Here is a 1,608-nt window from a genome sequence, read left to right on the forward strand (position 1 = left end):
AACTCCTGGGCTCAAGCGAGTCTCCTGCCTCAGCCTCCCAAGTAGCTGGGACTACAGGCGCCCACCACAACACCTGGCCATTTTTTGGCTGCAGCCATCATTGTTGTTTGGTGGGCCCGGGCTGGGGATTTGAACCCGCCACCTTAGGTGTATGTGGCTGGTGCCTTAGCAGCTTGAGCCACAGGCGCAAGCCTAGATTTTGGAGTTTTCTGATAGTAATGTAGAATTTGGATAAGGAGAAAGACATGGGTATCACAGAAATATTATCTTTGGGTTTCTATTGTATATCTTTTTGGTAAATAGGTTTATAATCATTAGTAGAGATACTCACCTGGGATTGATTAGTAAACTTCCCACAGCTAAAATAACATTTACTAACCAATAATCTTGGTTACAAGATTTGATTGAAGAAATTATAATAAAAAATGCTACATGACTGTCCGATGTTAGACAACAGCATGTTTTAGCTTTTCTAAAGCAGGTCTTCTAAAATTCTTTTTTATAAGCATTACATTCTTTTAATTTGATGTTTTTATGCTACAGATTCACATGTGAACCACAATGGAAACCCTGGCACTTCAAAACAGAACCCTTCTAATCCTCTTCAGCATTTAATTCCAGACTCAAACTTGGAGAGTGAACCCAGAATTCAAGCAGAAATGCTAAAGCAGGCTACCAAGGAAAGAGTCAATGAATTCCATAAATTGAAGCAAAGTAAGAATCAATTGATGAATATTATGCTAAATAGATTTTGTTAAATATAATATAAATTAAGGCCTTCATTATTATAATTTCTACCTAATGAATGTGTAGTGAAGTTATGTGTAATGAGAAAGTATGAACGTGTTTTAAAATTTAAAAGAAAAGCAGGTTTTAAATTGACAGATACTATATTAAAGAAAACTTGAAAAAGCATCTCATGTGCACCAATGTTAAATAATAAATTTCAGGTGAGTTGATTTTTTAAAAAATGCTATTCTTATGAATGTAAACTTTCTTGAAGAAATGAGAAAAGATTTTGATAGGCTAATGAATGAAAATTTTAATTAGGAGGAAGGGAAGAGAAATAGTTTTGAAACAACAGAGCATTCTGGGAGAAACAGACCTGGGGAAACTACCATAGTGGAGGGTTCAATGCTGCTTCCTCCTCCGTGCTCTCTAATTGCAGTTTGCCTCGTTTAGATGTTAGGAAGTATAAAAACCATTTTGGTAGTAGAGAGAATTGGGAGTGGGAGAGTATGCCTTAGATCAGCTCCCTTAAACTGGGCTTTTCACTCGTTCTACTTTTCATGGCTTCTTTCTAGCTTCACCTCTGAATAGATAGAATCTCTAAAAGCTCCAATTTGTCTTTGTTTTTTATGATGGCTTCTGTGGTAGCAGTTGTTCAGAGCAGTGGTTAGGCAGTGATCTGTGCACAAGTTGTCTGTAGCCAAAGAACTGGTCTTATTTGTGAATTTATTCAAGGAATTTTTGTTGGTCCTTACAGTAGCCATTCACATTTCCATATATATGTGAATATCTTTTGGTCACTATATGCTTAGCAATGATTTTTTTTTTTTTTTTTTTTTTTGAGACAGAGCCTCAAGCTATCCCCTTGGGTAGAGTGCC

General features: G+C 36.4%; 1 protein-coding gene across 2 annotated transcripts in view; it reads left to right on the forward strand.

The window, feature by feature from the left end:
* The window catches only part of CASC4 (cancer susceptibility 4), a 117,585-nt gene that overhangs the window by 76,831 nt on the left and 39,146 nt on the right, over positions 1-1,608 (forward strand). For both annotated transcript variants that reach the window (XM_003791781.3, XM_023514276.1), the window contains exon 8: positions 544-714. In XM_003791781.3, coding sequence (XP_003791829.1) covers positions 544-714 — 171 coding nt within the window. The remainder of the gene's footprint in view (positions 1-543; positions 715-1,608) is intronic.

The sequence above is a fragment of the Otolemur garnettii genome, unplaced genomic scaffold (genome assembly GCF_000181295.1).
Source record: "Otolemur garnettii isolate 467f Iridium unplaced genomic scaffold, OtoGar3 scaffold00050, whole genome shotgun sequence".
Lineage (NCBI taxonomy): Eukaryota > Metazoa > Chordata > Mammalia > Primates > Galagidae > Otolemur > Otolemur garnettii.